General features: G+C 40.1%; 1 protein-coding gene across 1 annotated transcript in view; it reads right to left on the bottom strand.

Moving 5' to 3' along the window:
• Positions 1 to 19,954, bottom strand: part of Zdhhc15 (zinc finger, DHHC-type containing 15) — a 101,763-nt gene extending 81,809 nt beyond the window's left edge. Inside the window, exon 1 of the mRNA XM_013028912.1 lies at positions 19,809 to 19,954. Coding sequence (XP_012884366.1) covers positions 19,809 to 19,944 — 136 coding nt within the window. The 5' untranslated portion in view covers positions 19,945 to 19,954. The remainder of the gene's footprint in view (positions 1 to 19,808) is intronic.
• Between the last annotated feature and the right edge of the window lie 1,350 nt (positions 19,955 to 21,304).

The following is a 21,304-nucleotide window of genomic DNA, read 5'->3' as shown; positions in this document are numbered from 1 at the left end:
TAGGATAACATATTTTAGCACTGAATAAGAAAAATTATGCAGGCTAACACCTATAATCATAGCTACCTAGGAGGCTAAGAATAGATGGATTATAGTTTGAGGTAGGCCTGGACACAGACATTCATAAGGCCACATGTGAACACATAGCTGGCACAGTGCTGCACATCTATCATTCTAAGTAAGCTATGTGGGAGGCTGATATCAGGAAGATGTACTCATTACCTGACTTATGAAACTGTAACCCCTCTGTACATCATCTTTATAATAATAAAAAATAAAAACTCATATACATCAGAAATATAAGGTGGAAATAAAATGGTATTCAAGGAATACATGTAATTATCCTACCTAAATATTTTTTTAATGACCATTAGCATTTGGAAGGCAGGAGTTTCCCATTACAAATACTCGGAAATGTTGTTAGATGCCATTCCGACATTAGTCTGGCAGTGGACTTGACGTTTAAAATCTTTCACCCCTGAAATTCAGCAAGATGTCAATAAGTCAAACATTTGCTTGTAAAATTTCCCACTTGAAGTTACATACTTCTGAGATGGAAAAGAACTCTATTCTAAATCATGGAAGTTATCTCAGTAGTTCTGCTTTTCCTCTCGTATTTCTAATATTGCTTTTTGCACTGTTAAAGGAAGAAGCAAAACTACTCAGTCATATTTAAAATGAAAATGTTAGGAGTCATACTAAATTTTTATGAAGTAAATTGCTTCCCAGAAATCTCTTGGGTAAGAGTACATTTAGTCAATTCTATGGGTAACTTGTCATGCATGATTATAGGATAATGTGGTTATACAGGTAATTATAGCTGTTGTTTCTTCAAAGTTTAGTTCACTGCTGGAGTTAAATGACTAGAGTTATCATCAAATAGCTTTTTGTATGGGCTTTTCTCTGTTTTCCAATTATTGGTTTTCTTTTGCAATGTGGTATAGAGAAAAGTTTGGCCAGGTTGGAGGACATGCAGTGGCTTTTCATCATAGAACTAACACTAAAACTTGAGCATATGTCATGATTTCCTTTAAGTAGATGCATAATGCAGGATTACAGAAGGGTATGAGAAAGATAAGCCTAACTTGGGGCTTAATGGGTTGGTCAAAAAATAGCATAGGAAGGACATGGGAGGAAGTAGAACTGTGGCTCAAGTGGTAGAGGGCCAACTTTGAGCAAAAAAAGTCAAGCAAGAGTATGAGACCCTAAGTTCCAACCCCAGTAACAGGACAACAATAAAAACAAAGAACATGAAGAAACTCCATGGAAATTCTGTCAAATAGACTCATAATATGACCCATGTGGTTTAAAGTTTTGTAAAAGAAGCAGTCTAAAAAGCTTTAAAAAAAGTGAAATTAATTCCAATACTATATTTTATTTAATACAGCAGATATCATTTTTTTCATTTCAACTTGGCATGTCCAGAAAATAGATGATATGGTTTTGGTTTAGTGTTCTTTTGGTATGAAGTAGAAAGAATGTGATTTCATCCTGCCTGAACGTTTCAATTCAAATGCCACAGCTGAAGCACTTCATAGACACCTGTGGCTCATCAGAGTAGTTCAAAAGGACCCGTAGTGAGGCACCTCACATCTGTAATTCTAGCTACTCAAGAAGCTGAGATCTCAGGATTGTCCTTCTAAGCTACACCAATCAGGATCATCCCTGTGACTCTTATCTCCAATTAATCAGCATAACAGCCAGAAATGGAGCCCTAGTAGTAGAGCCCTAGCCTTGAGCAAAAATGTTCAGGGACACTGTCCAAGCCCTGAATTCACACCCTAGGCCCCACGTGTGCTTGCACACACACACACACACACACACACACACACACACACACACACACACACACATACAAAATGGACCTATGAAAAGAGAATCTGAAGTTGGAAAGCATTTGGAATTCACTGAGGTAAAGAGTCTCCACTTCCAACATGAAATTTTCTTTGAACTGATGACACACTTAGGGAGGAGTTTACTAGAGAGTAGAATATACTTTGGTATTCATTTATATTCTAGCTCTGTCACTTGCTCTATGACCAGGAAGACTTAAACATTTTGTGCCTCAGTTTCTTCATCTATAATGATATCAGGTTGTTATAAGAATTAAATGATAAAGTAAGTATAAAATACTTTGGCGCTTGGCAAACAATCAGTTAATTACTGTTAGCTACTCATTATCATTTTTCTAACAAAAGTGAATTGATAAAGTGAGATTAGGTTTACAGTAAGTTCACAATAAATAAGTGTGATTTAAAAAATTATAGACACTCAGTTGTATGATAGTTTTAATTTATGCACTGTCAAAATGAATACCTTTCATTTCCACCTTTTCTTTGAGATGTTTCTTAGATACCAGGTCAGGAGAAGAATAGAATTTGAAATAGGAAATTGAGATACATTTCTGTTTTTCTGCTTGTAGAAAGCAAGCTAATATGTCAGACTTCAATTATCCCTGTAGAAAAGTTAATCATGCTCATGGACTTTTGAGGCAATTATTCACAAGCCTGTAGGATTGTAATAATTACATAGGACACCTGGTAAAAATGCAATTCCAAGGCCTCCTTCACACAAACGTCTAAGTGGAGGAGTAGAAATGTATATTTAAAAGTTTCAGCACATGGTCTTAATTATCAGCTAGTTTTAGGACTAGTGAAGTTATTTTACCACTTTGATTTCTCTTGCTAATTAGGTATGATACATGTCAGTGGGTTTTGGTTTCATTTTGTTTTGATGTGGGTTTGGGGACTTGAACTCAGAGCCTGTAGCTAGCCCTAAGCATTTTTGTGCAAGCTAGAGCTCCACCACTTGAGCTACAGCTCCACTTTTAGCTTTTCGGGGGGGGGGGGGGGGGGAGAGTTAACTGAAGATAAGAATCTCAAGGGCTTTCCTGCTCAAGCTGGCTTCGAACAGCAATCCTCAGATCTCAGCTTCTTGACTAGCTAGGTTATAGGTGTGAACCCCAGGTGCCTAGCTGTGTACTTTAATAGTACAATTCATATAAACTTAAATGGATAGCCTGTATTGCTGTAGAAACTTTGTTTCTAGAAAATGGTCTAGCTTTCATCTTAGCACTTTTCATTTCTCTTGACTCTCTTTGAAGAGACTATCTTTTTGGTGGTATTGGGGTTTGGAAATCAGAACTTTATATTGGCTAAGCAAGCCCTTTTCCTTTATTTTTTCAGATTGATTCCAGTGTTTTTCTCCCAAGGACCACCCTTAGCCCATGATCCTACTACCTCCCAGGTGTGTACCACCATGCCCAGCCCAGAATTTCTATTTTGTGAGTTCAATTAGCTCCTAAACAGTGTTTTTATTATCTTTAAGTACTTGTACAAGGGAGTTGCCATTTAACAAAGCAGTTTATGAACACACTCGCTCTCACTTGTCCATCAACTGGTTTATTTATTTTTTGGTCGGTCGTGGGGCTTGAACTCGGGGCTTGGGTGTTGTCCCTGTGCTCTTCAGCTCAAGGCTAGCACTCTACCACTTGAGCCACAGCACCACTTCCAGTATTCTAGTGGTTTATTGGGGATAAGAGTCTCACAGACTTTCCTGCCTGGGCTGGCTTTGAACCACGATCCTCAGATCTCAGCTTCCTAAGTAGCTAGGATTACAGGCGTGAGCTATAGGCTCCTGGCCCTGGTTTATTTTTTATCCCAAAATGAATATTGTCACCAAAAACGAAGACAATGAAGGCAATTCCAGAGTTTTATCTTGTCCCAAAAGCAACTTTTGCATAATTTTGGAATTTAGAAAATACCTAAAACAGTCAGAGGGAAGAGTTGCTGCTGCTTTGTAGTAAGAGAATGCTATGAACTTTTAAATGGGCTGTGTACCCTTGTCTATCCCAGATCACCAGAGGCTCACATTCCTGGTGCAGGTTTCTAATGCTAGAGGGAGTGATTGGGATCTTATTCTCAGAGATCTGTAGTTGTAAATCTCCATTGTCTTGTGATTCCCTTAAAGCCATTATAAAGTCTGCTCTGTGTTTTGTCTAGACAGTACATTCCCCATCTTGAGCCAGCTCCTGAGTGGCTTTTCCCAGAAGCAGGTAAAGGCACCGGTAATGAGTGCAGCAGCCTTGGTAAGGGACATCATCTATCAATAGATGTCTGACCACAAAATTTGGCAAAGAAGAGATTGACAAGGGGTATGAGTGTGGAAATAAGGGCATTTAACTGCTAAGGCAAATGACAGAAAGGACTGAGAAGACACTAAGCTTTCATCTCTATGTAGACTTAAGGTAATGCACAACAGGAAATGAACATTCTAAACTAGCCAAAGCAGAAAAGTGACTCTATTGCAAAATAACTAGTAAATAGTCAGGCTCAAGTGGTAGAGCACCAGCCATAAGCCAAGCTAGTGCCAGGCCCTAAGTTCAACCCCTGTTATTAGAATATATGTGTGTATATGTATATATATATATATATATATGTGTGTGTGTGTGTGTATGTATATCTCTCTCTCTCTCTCTCTCTATATATATATATATGTATGCATGTATGTTTTTAAAAAGCTAGGGACAGTACCCAGACCCTGAGTTCAAGCACCAGGACCCCCATACACACAAAAAATACCACTAAGAAGCAAATAACTCACAACAGGCAACAACTAACCTCAGAGAAAAAGAAGAATCTGGTTTCTTAGAATTACCACTTTAACATCCAAAATGTCGTTTTCAAAAAAAGTATAAAGCATGTGAAGAGATAAATATGTATGGCTTATTAACAAGAAAAAGGAAATCACTGAAAACTGTCCATAAGAAAGCTCAGGCATGGACTTATTTGGTAAAAATCTTAAGTCAACTTTCTCAAATACAGTTGAAGAGCTAAAGAAAACCATGGAGAAAGAACTAAAGGAAACCAGAATGGTGCCTTAGCAAATTCAAAACATAAATGAAAATATAGAAATAGAAATTCTAGAGCTGAAAAGACCACTGAAATAAAAAATTGATCAGAGAAGTTCAACTGTAGACTTCAAAAACAAGAAGAAAGTCAGTGATCACAAAAATATGTCCATTGAATTGCTCAGTACTAGGAGCAGAATAAGAACGTAATGAAGAAAAATAATCAGAGCCTATGAAACCTGTAGGACGCTATCACATATATGTATGTGTGAAACACACACACACACACACACACACACAGAGGCCTCCAGAGGCAGAAGAATGAGAAAATAGAGTAGAAAGAATATTTAAAGAAATTAGAAAGATTATTTAAAGAAATTATGATAGCTGGATATTTCCCAAATTGACAGTAAAGAAAAGGAAAAAAATTCAAGTATAAGAAACTCCACATGGGAGATTGAATATCTAAAATGATAGTCAAATCAGTTTTAAATGAACAATAGGCTAAAGAATAAATCACATGAAAGTATGTAGAGGCAAATGAAAGCACCTAGAGACAAATGAAAACAAACACAATATACCAATTCCTATGGGATATAGCAAAAGCATGATATTTATGGCTGTAAATGTCTGCGTTAAAAAAAAAGAGCAAAAATCTCAAATTGAGGCTCTAACTACACCCCAAGAAACTAAAACAGAATAACAAACTATACTCAAACCTAAGAAAGGAAGCATAAAGTTGTAATGGAGAACAATGAAATAGTAAAATCAAAATACAATTAATGAACCCAAAAGTTGGAAGAATTTGAAGAGATCAACAAAATTTACACACTTTTAACTAGACTGTACAAGAAAAAAGAGATGAATGACTTAAGATACTAAAACAAATGAAGGTTGACAAGCTACAAAAATAGAATGGATTATAATAGAATTTTAGACCTAGGCATGAGATTATACACCTGTAATCTCAGCACTTGGGAGGTAGGGACAGGAGAACTATGAGTTCCAGCTCAAACTTGACTATATAGCAATATTCTGTCACAAACAAAATATAGAATTCTAGCAACAATTTTTTGGGGGGGTCTGGTCATGGGGCCTGAACTCTGGGCCTGGGCGCTGTCCCTCAGCTCTTCAGCTCAAGGCTAGCACTCTACCACTTGAGCCTCAGTGCCACTTCCAGCTTTTTCCTTTTTGCTTATGTGGTGCTGTGGAATCAAACCCAGGGCCTCATGCATGCAAGGCAAGCGCTCTACCACCGAGCCACCTTCCCAGCCCAGTCTAGCAACAATTTCATAACAGCAAATTAGAAAGCCTAGATGGAATAAACATTCTTAGAAATAAACTATGGGCTGGGAAGGTGGCTCAGTGGTAGAGTGCTGGATTTGATTCCTCAGCACCATGTAAGCAGAAAAAGCTGGAAGTGGTGCTGTGGCTCAAGTGGTAGAAGGCCTTGAGCTGAAGAGCTGAGGGACAGTGCCCAGGCCCAGAGTTCAGGCCCCAGGACAGACCAAGAAAAAAAAAAGAAATAAACAAACTATCCAAACTGACTCAAGAATGTTGCCAAGAGATAGAAGGAGGGACTTAGAAAGTTACCAGTTGATGGGCATGAAATTTAAACAAGAATAAACTATGCTGGTCTGCTGTAAACATTGCATCTATGATCAAGGTCAACAATAATGTATTGTGTATTTCACACTTGCTAAGAGGGTAAGTCTATGTAAAACTTTGAGTTTTCTCTTTTTTCCACAAAAATATGAAAGGGTCGTTAATAACAACTGTGAAAAAAATTATATCCTAGCAATTGGATAATCTTGAAGAAATGGTTCTGTTTCAAGATATGCTAACACAGAAATAAGAAGAAACAAAAAAAATCTGAATAGAGAAATAACAAAGAAAATGTGTAATCAAAATTTTCCTGCAAAGTGGGGCACTGGTGGCTCATGTCTGTAGTCTTAACTACTCAGGAGGCTGAGATCTAAGGATTGTGGTTCAAAGCCAGCCCTGGCAGGAAAGTCCATGAGACTCGTACCTCCAATTAACCACCAGAAAACCAGAAGCAGGGCTGGGAAGGTGGCTCAGTGGTAGAGCACTTGCCTTGCATGCATGAGGCCCTGGGTTCGATTCCTTAGCACCACCTAAGCAAAAAGAAAAAAAGCCGGAAGTGGTGCTATGGCTCAAGTGGTAGAGCTCTAGCCTTGAGCTGAAGAGCTGAGGGACAACGCCCAGGCCCAGAGTTCAGGCCCACAACCCGACTCCAAAAAAAAAAAAAAAAAAGAAAGAAAAAAAGAAAACCAGAAGTGGCGCTGTGGCTCAAAATAGAGTGCTAGCCTTGAGTGAAAAAGCTCAAGGACAGTGTCCAAGCTCTGAGCTCAAGGTCCACAACCAAAAAAGAAACAAAATCCCAGTACCACATAGCTTTCAATGAATAAATCTACCATAACATTTAAAAAAATGAATATCAATTCTCAGACTGCTGGAACACATTCAAGAGAAGGTAACACTAACTAATTCTAAGAGGCCAGTATCATCTGATAACCCAAGCTAGACAAAAACACACAAAGAGAACTATGTACAAATATATCTTACAAACATAGATATAAAATCATAGATGTAAAATTCCTTAAGCAAATATTAGGAAACAATTCCATGATATAGGAACAGTGGGATTTTTTTCAAAGCAACAGACTATATAGAATTTATATAATGTATAGAATTTATATATGTAAGGATGTTCAACATACAAAAAGATGCCAGTGGCTCACACCTGCAATCCTAGCTACTTAGAGGCTATGCTTTGAGGATCACAGTTCAAAGACAGTCTGGGCGGAAAGTCTGTGAGATTCTTACTTCCAATTAATCACCAAAAATCTGGAAGTGAAGCTGTGGCTCTAGTGGTAGAATGCCAGATTAGAGACAAAAAAAAAATCTAAGGGACAGTTCCCTGACCCTGAGTTCAAGCACTAATATTCACACACACACACACACACACACACACACACACACACACACACCAATTATGTAATACATTGTATAGAAAGTAGAACAAAACCTTACATGGTCATCTCAAGTAAAGCATGTAACAATATTCTGTATACATTAATGAAAAATGATCAAGATATTACTAATAGAAGTAAGATATTACTAATAGAAACTTTGTCAGCTTAATAAAAGGCATTTATAGAAGATTCACAGCTGACAGTATGCTCAATAGTGGAAGATCTTAAAAATTTCTCCCTAAGATCGATCAAGAGCCAGGCTAGGATCCCTGCTTTCATCATTTCTATTTTTAAAAATTGTACCAGAAGTTGGAGCCAGTGCAATTTTGGCAAGAAAAATAAATAAAAGGCATCCAAATTGGAAAGAAGGAAATTTATATTTACTGGCAGATAGCATAATCCTAAGTATCCATAACTGCAATAACCTTTAGAACTAATTAACATATTCAGCAAAGTTGTAGTACATAAGATCAGGACTCCAAATCAGTTCCATTGCTATTCTCTAGGAATGAACAATTAGAAGAGAAAATGAAGAAAATACTACCATTTACAATAAATTTAAGAGGGAATAAATTTAAGAAGGCTGAAGACCGAATCCAAGGTATATCCTACAAAATTAAGAGTGAGGGAATGGATAGGTAGAGGAAGGATGGATGAGATAAACTGCTTTGTTAAATGGCAACTCCTTTTGTACAACTTCTTAAAGATAATAAAAAAAACAGCAATTATGAAACACTGAAAAGTAACTGATAACCTAAGTAAATGGAAAGAAAAATGCCACTTTCATGTGGAATGGAAGACTTGAGATTAAGACTGCAATTCTCCAAAGCAACACACAGGTTGAATGTCATTCTTTAAAAAAAAAAAAACCCTCATTTAATATATTTGTATAAATGGACAAACTAAACCTAAAATTCAAATGAAATTAAAAGTGATTCTGAATAGCCAAAAGAATCCTAACTTTTTTAGTGCACAAGGGTTTGAATTCAGGGCCATGTGTTCTACCCCATGGCTCTAGCTCCCAAAACAATTTTTTATAGCTCCAGATAGTCTTCTTTTATGATTTTTGTCATTGTGGCATTTCATACAAGTATGCAATGTATCCCTATCTATCCCCCTTCCCTTTCTTAAAACAGATCCAACAGGTTTTATTGTTCTAGTTTCACACATGCAAATAAACTACTTAGGCATCTGCATCCTCATTCACCCTCTGACAGCCTAAAGGCCTCCTGCTGGTACCTCCTTCCACAATAGAGCCTGCCTTCAAAAATATTAAAAGAAAAAGAAATTTGGGAGATGCAGGGGTTTTTTTTTCTTTTAAAAAATGGTTTATTGGGCTGGGAAGGTGGCTCAGTGGCAGAGTGCTTGCCTTGCATGCATGAGACCCTCGGTTCGATTCCTCAGCACCACATAAGCAGAAAAAGCCAGAAGTGGCGCTGTGGCTCACGTGGTAGAGTGCTAGCCTTGAGCTGAAGAGCTGAGGAACAGTGCCCAGGCCCAGAGTTCAGGCCCCACGACCAGCAAAAAAAAAAAACAAAACAAAAAGGTTTATTGTTATTATAAAGGCGATGTATAGAGGGGTTACAGTTACATGATTAAGTAAAGAGTTCATTTCTTTTTGGACTTGTCACCCCTTCCCTTGCACTCTCTCAATTTTTACCTCCCATCCCCACCCACAAGTTGTAGTTCATATTCAACATAGTGTCCAGTGAGTACCATTGCTGTATTTGTTCATCCTTTGTCCCTCCATTTCTGTGCCTCCGTTATACTCCTAAAGACATATAAATGAACAAATAGAAAAAAAAACCGTTTTCCGATTCCTAGAGTTCATTTTTATAAATATTTCATATGAACATATGCACATGGGCTTTGTGCTTGTTCCTCTCCTCAGTGCAGACTTTTTGTGCTGATACTGGGACTTAAATTTGGGGCCTGGATTTTTGGTTCACAGCTGATACTCTGAGACCAGTTAAACCACACATCCAGTTGATTTTTTGGTTAATTGAAAGTAAGAGACTCTGGGCTAGCTTCAAACCAAGATCCTAATATCTCAACCTAAGCAGTTATAACTACAGGTGTGAGCTACTAGTGCCCTGTTTTATACACCTTTTAAAAACTTGATAAAGGCACAGTAGTATAAACACAGAAGGACAAAGTAGATCAAATGGAGCAGAATTTTAAGTCCATAAGTATGTGTGTATACATATATACATATATATTCAGTTGTTTTATGAGGATTATGTCAAGACCAATAAACAGGAGAAAGAATTGTGTCTACTGTACATGGTGCAGGAATGATCAGTCAGTTGAGCTGCCTGCAAGAAGGAATGAAGCTTCTCTCCTGCCTTACACTACATAAAATAGTTACCTCAGAATAGACCCAAGACCTGAATGTAAAACCTAAAACTGTAACTCTTACAAAAAAACACAGGGTAGGACAGGGATGTAGCTCAATGGCAAAGCTCTTCCTAGCAAGTGCAACATCCTGAGTTCGATCCCCAGTACAAAAAAAAAAAAAAAGGATAAGACAAGAAAGAAAAAGTTAAAAAAAATAGGGTAAATTTTCCTCTTTAATTTTGGCAATGGATTCATAGAAATACCACCAAAAGCAGAAGCAAAAGAAAAAAATGAAATAAATTTAATTTTATCAATATTAAAAACAGTGCATTAAATGATGCTAGCAAGGAAGTGAAAGGACAAGTCATAAAACATGGCCAAATTATTTTTCTGATAAAGGTTGAGTATTCAAGCTGAATGCTGGCAGCTCCTGCCCATAGTCCTAGCTACTCAGGAGGCTGAGATAGGAAGATTGTGGTTCAAAGTCAGCCCAGGAAGAAAAGTCCCAAAGACTTTTATCTCCAATTAACAAGCAAAAAGCTGGAAGGGGAGTTATGGCTCAAGTGGTAGAGTACTCCTTTGAGCACAAAATGGTCAGGGACAGAGCCTATGCTCTTAGTTCAAGCCCTGGGACCAACCCCTCCTCCAATATATACACAAAGGTTGAGTATTTAAAAAATTACAATTAAACAATAAAGATTGCCAGTCCAGCTAAAAATCTCAAATTTTTTTAAATGAACAATAGATTGAATAGATACTTTCCTAAAAAAAAAAAGTGGCCAAGAGGTTTCATAAAAGGCAGCTGCTCAATAACTGTACTCACTAAAATGGCTTTTAACAAACAGAAAATGGTGGAGTAGGTGGGGCAGTGAAGCTGTGGAGCCCTCCTCCCTGCATTGCAGGTGAGAATATAAAATGCTGCAGCCACTTTGCAAAATAATGTAAGGGTTCCTCAAATAGTTGATCATAAATGACCATATATCCCAATGATTTCCACTCTTCTTTCTTCCTTTCATATACTCAAGAACTAACAGATATTCAAACAAATACTTGTACACAAATATTCATAGCAGCACTACTGAAAATAAATAGGGCAAACAGCCCAAAAGTCCACCAATAGATAGATAAATGGATGGACAATTATATTTATATATATGTATATATATGTATATATATGTATATATATGTATATATAGAGAGAGATAATATTATTCAGTCATAAAATATTATTGTCATAAAGCTAAATCCTTATATATCACCCTGCACCAGAATCAACTCCAAATGGATCAAAGAACCTTGAAGCAAAAGCAGACATCCTGAAAACATTGCAGGAAGGAATAGGAGAAACTTTAGGGCTCCTTGGCACAGGACAAAATTTTCTTAATAAAGAACCAGAAACACAACAAATCAAAGAAAGGTTGGACAAATGGGATTGCATGAAACTGCAGAGCTTCTGCATGGCAAAGGACATAGCTAACAAGATCAATACAAAGACCACAGATTGGGAGAAGATCTTCACTACCCATACAACGGACAAGGGTCTCATATCTAAAATATACTCAGAACTCAAAAAATTAAATCCCCAACAACAGATCCTCAAAGAAACAACCACCCAATTAATAAGTGGGCTAAAGACTTAAAGAGAGATCACTCTGAAGAGGAAGTAAGAATGGCCAATACACACATGAAGAAATGCTGAACTTCTCTGGCCATAAAAGAAATGCAAATCAAAACACCATTGAGATTCCACCTCACCCCAGCTAGAATGGCTATAATCAAGAAATCTAATAACAACAGATGCTGGAGAGGATGTGGCCAGAAGGGAACCCTACTTGCATTGTTGGTGGGAGTGTAAACTTGTTCAACCACTTTGTAAAGCAGTATGGAGATTCCTCAAAAGACTCCACATAGAGCTCCCCTATGACCCAGCAATTCCACTTTTGGGCATTTACCCAAACGATCACAAACAAGACCATATTAAAGCTACTAGCACAACTATGTTTATCGCAGCATTATTCATCATAGCTAAGATACAGAAGCAACCCAAATGTCCCTCAGTAGATGAATGGATCAAGAAAATGTGATATATATATATATATATATATGCACAATGGAATTCTATGCCTCCATCAAAAAGAATGACACTGCCCCATTTGCTAGGAAATGGAAAGACCTGGAGAAAATTATATAAGTGAAGTAAGCCGGGCCCAAAAAAACATAGGGCCCATGGTTTCCCTTACCTGCAATAAGTAGTATATGTCTAGGACAAGCTGAAAAGCTCAAAAGCTATGTACATGTGACCATATAAGATGATGTTAAGCGAAATGAACTCCAAGATAGGGACACAAGTGGTTTTTTCTTTCTTGCTATTTTTAATGTATTTATAATATACTATGTGATTTTTTTGTTTCTTTTGTATGTTCTTCCCCCATGGTATAAACCCTGTTTTCACTGTATGATTCCGGTGCCCTGCATCTTGTATATACATTTTTCTATTTGGGGGAGGGGAAGGGAAATAACAAAATGCTGAAAATAAGGATACAGGTTCACCCACTGTAACAATAAGATGTACAAGACACTATGTTGAAAACAAACTTTACAACTTGGGAGGGGGCAGGGAGGGAGGAGTTGGGGAGGTGGGAGGGAAGGGATGGTAGAAGAAAAACAAAGGAGAGGGAAACAATGCTTGATAGGAAATATACTCATTACCTTACTCATGTAACTATAACCCCTTTGTACAGTATCTTTACAATAAAAATATGTATTTAAAAATAATATTATTCAGTCATAAAAGTAATGAATTACTGTCAAATGCTACCATATAGATCTAACCTAACAACATTGTGTGATAGCGACACAAGTGTTTTTTTTCTTCCTTGCTATTGCTTCTAACATATTTATAAGGTACCATGTGATTTTTTTTTGTTGCTTTGTATGTCCTTTCCCCATGGTATAACCCCTGTTTTCACTGTATTTGTTGTTGGTATAATTTGGGGAGGGGAAGGGAAAAAACAAAATATTTAAATAGGGATACAGATTGACCCATTGCAACAATGAGATGTAGAAGACGCTATGTCGAAAAATGAACTTTACAATTTAGTCTGGGGGTAGAGGGTGTAGTTGAGGAGGTGGGAGGGACGGGATGGTAGGGGAAAAACAAAGGAGGAGGTAACAATGCTGTATTAAAAAAATGTACTCGTTCATTACCTTGCTCATGTAACTGTAACCCCTCTGTACAGTATTTTCACAATAAAAAAACATTAAAAAAAAGAAATATAGAAAACCAGGCATGGTGATAGCACACCTGTAATTTCAGCACTTGTAGGCTGAGGTAGGATCGTGGGTTTGAATCCAGCTTGAACTATACAGCAAGCCCTTCTCTTAAAGAAAAATGCCAGACCCAAAAAACATATAGGCAAATATAGAGAGATAGAATTTAGATTAATGATTGACAGAGGTTGGGGGCAGAGGGCACAATGAGGGATTGTTTAATGCCTATGTGGTATCCTTTTATTCTCAGCAGTTTGAGTTTAAACCAATAGTTTTGCACTTGCTGGGCAGGTACTCTACACTTGAAAAACATATCTAGCCTTTTCTGTTTTGGTTATTTGGAAAATAGGGTATTGTTTTTTGCCTCTGCAAGTCTAGACTGTGATCCTCCTATTTACACTTCTTTCTATGGCCAGTATGCTAGGGGTATACCATTCATCCAGCTATTTATGCTTAGATGGGGTCTTGTGAATATGTTTTTTGGCCTGGGATAGCCTGGAATCAAGATACTCCCCTTCTCAACTTCCCATATGGCTGAGATGATAAGCATGTCCTACCATGCCCAGTGATTGAGATGGGGTCTTGCTAACATTTTGCCTAGCTGCCCTCAAATTGCAGTCTTCTGGATTTCCAAAATTACTGAAATAGATGGGATTATTACTGGTGTAAACCACTGGTGCCCCATTTGAGGTTTGCTTTTGAGATGACAAAACTATATAGACATGAGAGCTGCACAACACTGTGAATTGTACTAAAGAGAACAGAACTGAATACCTTAACACTGCTATTTTAATGTCATGTAAATTTTACCCTAATAAAATGGATACTGTCACTTTCTTCCTTCTCTAAAAGCTTAAGCTTCTTATTTCCTGAGTCAAGCAGAATCCCTTATATTGTTATTAACAAACTACACTTCATGCTTTTCAAGCATGACATTGAACCTCACAATGACAATGTTTGGCATGGGGGTAAGTACTGAGGAAGTATTTGTAGTAGGAATAAACAACCATATTATAGGCATTGTGACACAGGCCTTTAATCCTAGCACTTGGGAGGCTAAAGCAGGATTATGAGTTCAAAGCCAGCCTGAGCCACATAAAAGTAAGGTGAGGAGCAACTAAGATTGAGAGAGATTTAGTACTTTGCCTCAGGTCTTCTGGCTAATAAAAGGCAGAATTCAAATTCTGAATATTATTGTCTAGAAATATCACCTTTGATTTCCTTTCTAATCTGATATTAAAGAACAGGAGGTCAAGTTTTATTCCTAGAAACAAATTCCTTTTGTTTTGTTTTGTTTGGGGTCAGGGAGCTTGAACTAGGAGCCTGGGTACTGTCCTTGAGCCCTTTTGCTCAAGGCTAGTGCTCTATCACTTTGAGTTACAGTGCCACTTCCAGTTTTCTGTTAATTGTAGATAATAGTCTTAGGTACTTGCCTGGGCTGGCTTTGAGCCTCAATCCTCAGATCTCAGCCTCCTGCGTAGCTAGGATTACAGGTGTGAGCCACTAGCATATGGCTGTTCTTTAATATTACTTTTTAAGTTGTATTGAGTCACTAATCTGTTAGTTTGGTTGCATTGGAGAAAGCATGGCCTTTTAATCAGGCAGCCTTGATTTCAATTCCCTACTCTTTACTAAACATGTGACTTTAAGAAAATTTGCTCTAACTTTTCTGAAATCCATGCTACTGATTTGTGAATAAGCTATAAAAGGAAGGTGACAAGAAAGTATGTTGAAGCCAGAATTGGAAGTCAAGGCTGCCCTATTCTATATTACCTTAGATAAATTCTCACTATGTTGCCCAAGCTGGTCTTAAAACTCCTGGGCTTTAAAGATCCTCCCACCTCAGCCTCCCAAGTGCTTGGACTAAAAGTGTTTGACACCATATGGCATTTACCTTGATTTTTAAATAATGCTAACTTACACAAATGTTAAGAAAATGCTATAGGGGCTGGGAAGGTGGCTCAGTGGTAGAGTGCTTGCCTTGCATGCCTGAGGCCTTGAGTTGGATTCCTCAGCACCACATAAGCAAAAAAAAAAAAAAAAAACGCTATAAACCAAAGAAAATAAATAGAATTCCAGGTTGTAGCTAACCTGTGAGTCACAATTTGACCTCTGTGAGACAAGATGTTAAGACAGTGTTGAGATTAAAAGCATGGACTTTAAACTGGGTGTAGTGGCACACACTTGTAATCTCAGATACTCTGGAGGCAAAGATTAGGAGGATTACAGTTTGGGGCTAGTCTCTAGGGATGGGGAGTTCACAAGACCCCAGCTCAATCAACAAGCTGAGCATAGTGGCTTCTGTCAGTATTTCCAGATACATTAGAGTCACAGGTTGAAGGGTCACAGTCTGGGGTTGTTTGTAAGCTAAACACAAAACCCTATCCAAAAAATAACTGAAGCTGGGGCTGGGAAGGTGGCTCAGTGGTAGAGCACTTGCCTTGCATGCCTGAGGCCCTGGGTTCGATTCCTCAGCACCACATAGGCAAAAAGAGAAAAGCCGGAAGTGGCGCTGTGGCTCAAGTGGTAGAGCGCTAGCCTTGAGCTGAAGAGCTGAGGGACAGCGCCCAGGCCTAGAGTTCAGACCCCACGACCGGACTCAAAAAAATAAAAATAAAAATAACTGAAGCTAAAAGAAAGTTTGGGTGTGGCTCAACTGGTAGAGTGCCTGCCTAGCAAGCTCAGGGCCTTAAGTTAAAAAAAAACAGTATGAACAAAAAAATCAAATAGACCATGGATGGTAGAACAAAGTTGCCTACAATTTTAGCCATTTGCTAGCTTCTGACCTTAGGTAAGCTATTTTAGTGTGTCCCTGCCTCAGTTTACTTATCTGTAAACTGAGTGTAACGATAGTATGGACTTTATATGGTTAAAAGGATTGCCTCTGTGTGTGTGTGTGTGTGTGTGTGTGTGTGTGTGTGTGTGTGTGTGTGTGTGTGTGTGTGTGTGTGTGGTCACTTAGAACTAGCAAGTGCCATGTAGCAAATGCCATACCGTATGCAAATAAAACACACTGGTTTTATTTTTTAATACTATATGGCTAAGTAAAGACTTATAAAAAGTTAATTATTTGCACTGATTCTAACTTGGTCTGCACCTTAGTTTGTACATCCACATGATGGGCTGAATAATGGACTCAATTATAAGGAGTTAGTATCTATATAGTACTTCAGACATTTTTCTGGCACAAGGTAAGTTAGAAATTATTATTACTAAATGTTGAAAGATTTCTTGGCAAACCAGTACTGAACAACTCCAAAATATGTTTAATAGTGCTTACTATGTGGCATTGATGCTGGGAGCAACATACATACCATAATAATGGAGCTAAACTTTTGATTTTTTTTCTTTAGTCAATCATTCCATAAAAAAGCCAAAGTGGTAAGTTCTGAGGATAGGAAAACATCCAGTCCCTTCAAAGTGTGCTTAATGTACCTCAATACTAGATGGTGCATAAGCACCAGTGGCTTATGCCTATAATCCTAGCTACTCAGAATGCTGACATTTGAAGATTATGGTTTGAAAGCAGCCCATGCAGGAAAGTCTGTGAGACTTTTATCTCCAATTATCCACCAAAACACCAGAAGTGGAGCTGTGGCTCAGATGGTAGAGTGGTAGACTTGAGCAAAAAAGCACAAGGGCAGTGACAAGGCCCTCCAGCTGCATTACTGGCACTGGCCAATGCCTGCACACACACACACACACACACACACACACACACACACACACATGCAAGCATATGCGCCTAATCTTGTATCTATGCAGGCAACTAATGACATTTATTTTTTAATCTATTTCTGCCTTTTCCAGAATGTCTCTAAGGAGGTGAGAAAAATTCAAAGGCTGATGTACAGAGTTGTATATCAGAAAAAGAGGGTCATCTCCTGCCTCCCCAGGGGGAGTGGTGTATTGTTGAAAATGTAAGAGAAAGGGGGAATGAGTGGAGTCAGGTCCTGTGGTTGAGAAGTGCACCCCAACCTTAATGACGTGATAAGTTCTGGTATGAGGAATAAAGGAGTCCATGTGGATGGAGGTTTGGAAGGATGTTAAGAATTCTAGTGGAATTGGAGTGGGAACCTCACAATGAGTAGAAAGCATTGAGATGACAAGTTTACTAGTGCTGGCCATGAGATTCTAGTTAAAGAGATGATAGAAAAAATAAAAAGATGGGTGCGGGTGGCTCACATTTATAATCCTAGCTATCCAGGAGGCTGAGATCTGAGGATCGCAGTTCGAAGCCAGCCCGGGGAGAAAGGACCCCGTGAGATTCTTACCTCCAATTAACCACACAAAAACTAGAAGTAGTGCTATGGCTCAAGTAGTAAGTACAACGCTAACCTTGAGCACAAAGAGGTCCAGGGACAAAGCCCAAGCCCTGAGTTCAAGCCTCACAACTGACAAAATAAATAAGAAAAAAAGAATAATAATGAAGCCTGGCACCAGTGGCTCACACCTGTACTCCTAGCTACTCAGGAGGCTGAGATCTGAGGATTCTGGTTTGAAGCCAAGCCAGGCAGGAAAGTCTGTGAGATTCTCATGTCCAATCAATTACCAAAAAAGCAAGAAATAGAGCAATGGCTGAAGCGGTAAAGTGCTAGTCTTGAGAGAGAAAAACACATGACCAGCAAAATAATAATAAACAACAGGAAATGAGTTTGGAGAAGAGACAAGGATTCTTCATTGTGAGAAGACAGGAATAACAGAAGAGTTCAGTGAAAAGAAAGTGGGGCTCTGCAGTAGAGGGACAGGATATAATACGAAAACTAGTTTGAGTTTATGAGAACATTAGAAACCATTTGTAATAAGCCTCAACAATTAGAGGAATCCAAGAGGGAAAAACATAAAGGGGCGACTTGTGGAATACTGTGGAAATTGGAGTTGAAAAGCATGAGATATCCTGTAGGAACCATATTACGAATAAGCAGCAGATGATCATGTTTTGGTGGTTCATGTGTGTAGTAGTAGCTACTCTGGAGACTGAGATCTGAGGATTGCAGTTCGAAGCCAGTCCAGGCAGGAAAGTCCTAGAAATTAACAACCAGAATACCGGAAGTGGAACTTGCCTCAAGTGATAGAGCACCAGCCCTGGGCAAAAATGCTCAGGGACAGCATCCAAGCCCTGATTTCCAGCCCCAGCACTTGTGCGGGTGCACTCATGTGCACACAAAACAGGGAATGGGACAGGGAAGAACAAGGAGGAACAAGAAAGGAGTCATTAGGAGGGGCTGCAAATATTGGAAACTCTAGCAAGAGAGGATAGGGCTTCCCCCACTTTGAAAAGACAAGGATAAATGCAATCCCAGTTATGAAATAACAATGGCAAACACTAGTGGAAGAGGGTGGCCGGACGTGTGCAGGGGACGGGGAAAGGATTTCCTAGAAAAGTAATCAAGGAGGAATCATGGTAAGAAAAGTAGTAACCCTTTAGGAGAATGTGGTAGAGACTGTGGGAACCCTTTGGGGAGGGGAAAGAAAAACATGCCAGTGCGAGAAGATGGGGGTGGGAGGGAACAGGACCTTCCCAGGACAAAAGCAGGCTCACTAGCTACTAGGAGGTATCAGAAAATATCTCGAGGCCACTAGTTGGAAGAAGCCAAATGCTCCCTAAAGTAGGAAGGCAGGAGGCAGTGATAAAAAAATTAGGGGTCTAGTGTGAGAGGAGAGGGCTTTATATGGAACCCCATCCCATTAGAGAAGCTGAGAGAACGGGAAAGAGAAGAGAAGGCTTATCACTGTGGGAGAGGGGGAGCCCCTCAGGGGGCTAAAACAGGGTATACAAGTGGGTAGCGATGAAGCACTTGAGCTAGTGTGAATCCCAGAATAGAAGAAAGGAAAACTAGTAAAAGAACCAGGAAATATTTTTGGATTCTTAGTAGGGAATTCCTAGTACCGGTATCCTAGCAGGAGGAAAAATGGTGGGGCTGCTGACTGCGTGCTTTGGTAGGGTTCGCAGGGTGAGTGGAGAGTTTAAGGGCACAGAGTATGGTGGTTCCTCCATTCGGGAGAGAAGGGGGTCCCCCAAAAGAGAGCATGCAGCACCAAGTGGTTGCTCTGTAGGAGAAAAGGGGCCCTGGTGAGAAGAGCCAAGAAATGAGATTTTGGCAAAGAAATCTGGAACCCTTAGGTGGGCGGCGATGGCGACGTGGTGGGACCCTCGTGGGAGGGCGCGGGAGACAAGGTGAAAAGCCAGAGGCTGCAGTCAGAGAGGCAGTTTTTATCGGGAGCAAAAGGAAACCCGCAGTGTCGGGAGGGGGGGGGGAAGGAGAGACACCCCAGGGGACACCCGTGTACAGGGTAGGGCAAAATGATTTATGCTGGGCAAATGTCCCCACCTTAAGTGGCCTGCCCCCACTTACCCAGGCAGAGTTCAAAGACGTACGCATAGTAGGACCAGAGCACGACCAGGACAATCACCAGCACTGGCACCCAGGATAGTACCCGGCGGCAGCACCGCAGCCCCCCAGACAGAGCCATCTTCCAGCCCCGCCGCATCTTGGGCTCGAAGATCGACCGAGCAGGCCTGCTGGCGCCGGCTAGGAGCTGCTGGGGCGGTGGCTGGGAGGCGGGAAGGCGCGCTGTGCGGCGCTCCACTGCCTAGCCTGGCGGGAACCCTCTGGCCCAGCCGAGGCCGATGCCACCTGTGGGGCTGTGCGGCCGAGCGCGCCCTGCAGGCCACAATCGGCGTGAGTCACGGCGTGGAGAGACTGGCCCCGGTGGCAGAAGAGGGTGACCGCTCCTGGCATTCGAGGTTGAACACCTCAGATGGAGTCCAGCCCCTCCCCCTTCCGCTTTAGCCCCTTCCCCCACCCCTCACCTCCCCCACCCCTGACTCGGCGCTCGCTGCGGGGCTGGACCTCTGCAAAACTGTAAAAACGGAAGAAAAGTGAGTCTGCCCATCTGCTTGCTCCTACTGCACTGCGTCCACCTTCTACTCTCCAATTTCATTTCTGTCCCTTCCCCCCACATACACACACACACACACACACACACACACACACACACACGAGTGTACTCGTAGGCACAGTGCGAAATATGCGCACATTAACATGTCACAACTTAAAGGTCACCTAGCCCCATCCTTCCAACTGCTGCATGTAAAATATGCTTCACACGTAGTGCCGCAGTCACTCTGCCTAGGGCAGGCTGGACAGGGCACCCCCTCCTTCCAGAATTAGATTACGTTTTCAGAAACAAAACTCAGTGGTATGGGGAAAGACATGAGGGAAACAATGATTCTGGGAAAGCTATAAAGGTAGTGATATTCAAGCTGAGCTTTCTTAATGAGTTTTGCAGACAGATGAGTGGGGGAGGGCCTTTCCCAATAGAGGAAACAGCACTTGGCAAAAGGCACGAAGTAATGAAAGTCCAGGAACAGCTAGTGTGCCTTGGAAAGAGCAATGTGTGAAAAGGAGAGGCTAGAAAAGACACTGGGGATATTGACTGACGCCAGGCTGAGAAGGTTCTTATATGCCTTGCCAGGGTGTGGGTCATAATCCTGTAAAGCAGATTATGAACAGCCATTGAATGTTTGGGGGAGCAATAGAGTCGTATCACAAATACACTTCTGTGTAAAGAAAGGGAGATGCTCTGGAAATAGGGAAACCCATTAGAAAGCAATTTGAGTCAACAAATGGCTTTTGAATTGACTGCTTTAGGTCAAATTTGGTATGAAAAACGAATGACAAAACAGAGGCCTGTTCCTGTTCTTATCAGGATGATACATGGACTTTTTTTGTACAAATACAGTTATAGAAGCATAGCAGGCTTTTGGCTCTCATAGATTTAACACTCACTGTTTTAACGATTTTTTTGTGGGGGAGCCGGTCGTGGGTCCTGAACTCTGGGCCTGGGC

This window comes from Dipodomys ordii, unplaced genomic scaffold, assembly GCF_000151885.1.
Source record: "Dipodomys ordii isolate 6190 unplaced genomic scaffold, Dord_2.0 Scaffold116, whole genome shotgun sequence".
Classification (NCBI taxonomy): domain Eukaryota; kingdom Metazoa; phylum Chordata; class Mammalia; order Rodentia; family Heteromyidae; genus Dipodomys; species Dipodomys ordii.
Note: the sequence above shows the minus strand (reverse complement) of the source record. Positions and strands in the feature narration are given on the sequence as shown.